Below are 1079 nucleotides of genomic sequence, written 5' to 3' on the forward strand. Positions count from 1 at the left end.
AATTGAGCGATTTTATAGTTGGAAAAGATTTACTATGCGCGTGCCAGACCCCGCCTGCTGAACGGTACGTCACGTCACTGGCGAGTAGCGGCGGAGGAGGGGGTGGGGGGGCGCGAGAGGAGCAGCGCGCGGGGAGGGGAGTCACTCGCTCTCTGCTTACTTTTAATAGCTTTGTCATGTGATGGAGAGCCGTAGTAGCGCAGGTGCCGTCGGTGCATTCGCAGTCTGGGGCAGCTCCCCGTGAGAGAGCGCGCGCGGAGACACTGGATTTCTTCTCGTCTCATTTTATTTTTTTTTATTTTGGCGGAGGCGTCATTCGGCGGCTGGATGGCGTGGGACCGGTGTAACCAAGACTTGGTTTGGAGAGAAATAGAGGTGAGCACCACGAGCGCCCGCCGTTCCTCTGCCCGGGGACACGGGAACCTGCGGGCGATGACAGGGAGACACGCAGGAGCGCTTCTAGGGGAATGCACTTTTCTCGCGCGGGGCTCCCGCAGCCTCTGGCGGTGAGGATACGAGGAGAATTCACGGGGAATGATCGGGAGTAAGGACTCGCGGAGACGTACATGGAAAGGAATTCGGTGTGTGGCGTGCAGAGCTCGGTAGTTATGGCTGCAATAACGGTGTTTTCCGTGCCGCGTGCTGACATGGCTGTTGAATGCCTGCAGGATGTCTGATAGTCGCGAGGACTGTTTACATGCCGGTGGAAGTCTTTCCAGTCATGGGGAGCGCTCGGTAATAACGACAAGACAGGTAACCGTTGGCTCAGTCCTGCCGCTGTCCTCACCTCAGCTCTGGGGTCTGAGTCCGGCTGTTTTCGAGTAGCCGGTGTCGGTTATGGCAGCCTGGACTGTCTCCGGTGACAGCCATTGTGTCTTACGGTAGCACGTCCCCTGTGAAGATGAAAAATCACTAGCGAGCTGCAGGCTCGAGGCTGACGGAGAGCACCGGAGATTTGCTGATCCTACCGAGGCGCGCAGCCTGCGCGGAGCACAAACCGTGTCAGTTCCATAGCAACATCTACGGACGTGCAGTAGCGCGTGTCCTCACTAAAATACTCTGTCTTTTCCGTTGTAGCA

General features: G+C 57.4%; 1 protein-coding gene across 3 annotated transcripts in view; it reads left to right on the plus strand.

Annotated features, from left to right (window-relative positions):
• Positions 1-211: 211 nt before the first annotated feature.
• Positions 212-1079, plus strand: part of ppargc1a (peroxisome proliferator-activated receptor gamma, coactivator 1 alpha) — a 121379-nt gene continuing 120511 nt past the window's right edge. For all 3 annotated transcript variants that reach the window (XM_076288436.1, XM_076288437.1, XM_076288438.1), the window contains exon 1: positions 212-375. In XM_076288436.1, coding sequence (XP_076144551.1) covers positions 328-375 — 48 coding nt within the window. In that variant the 5' untranslated portion in view covers positions 212-327. The remainder of the gene's footprint in view (positions 376-1079) is intronic.

The sequence above is a fragment of the Alosa pseudoharengus genome, unplaced genomic scaffold (assembly GCF_046254945.1).
Source record: "Alosa pseudoharengus isolate Yale_2024_CS ecotype anadromous, Long Island Sound unplaced genomic scaffold, YU_APseudo_1.1 YU_APseudo_1.1_scf_17, whole genome shotgun sequence".
Taxonomy (NCBI): Eukaryota; Metazoa; Chordata; class Actinopteri; order Clupeiformes; family Clupeidae; genus Alosa; species Alosa pseudoharengus.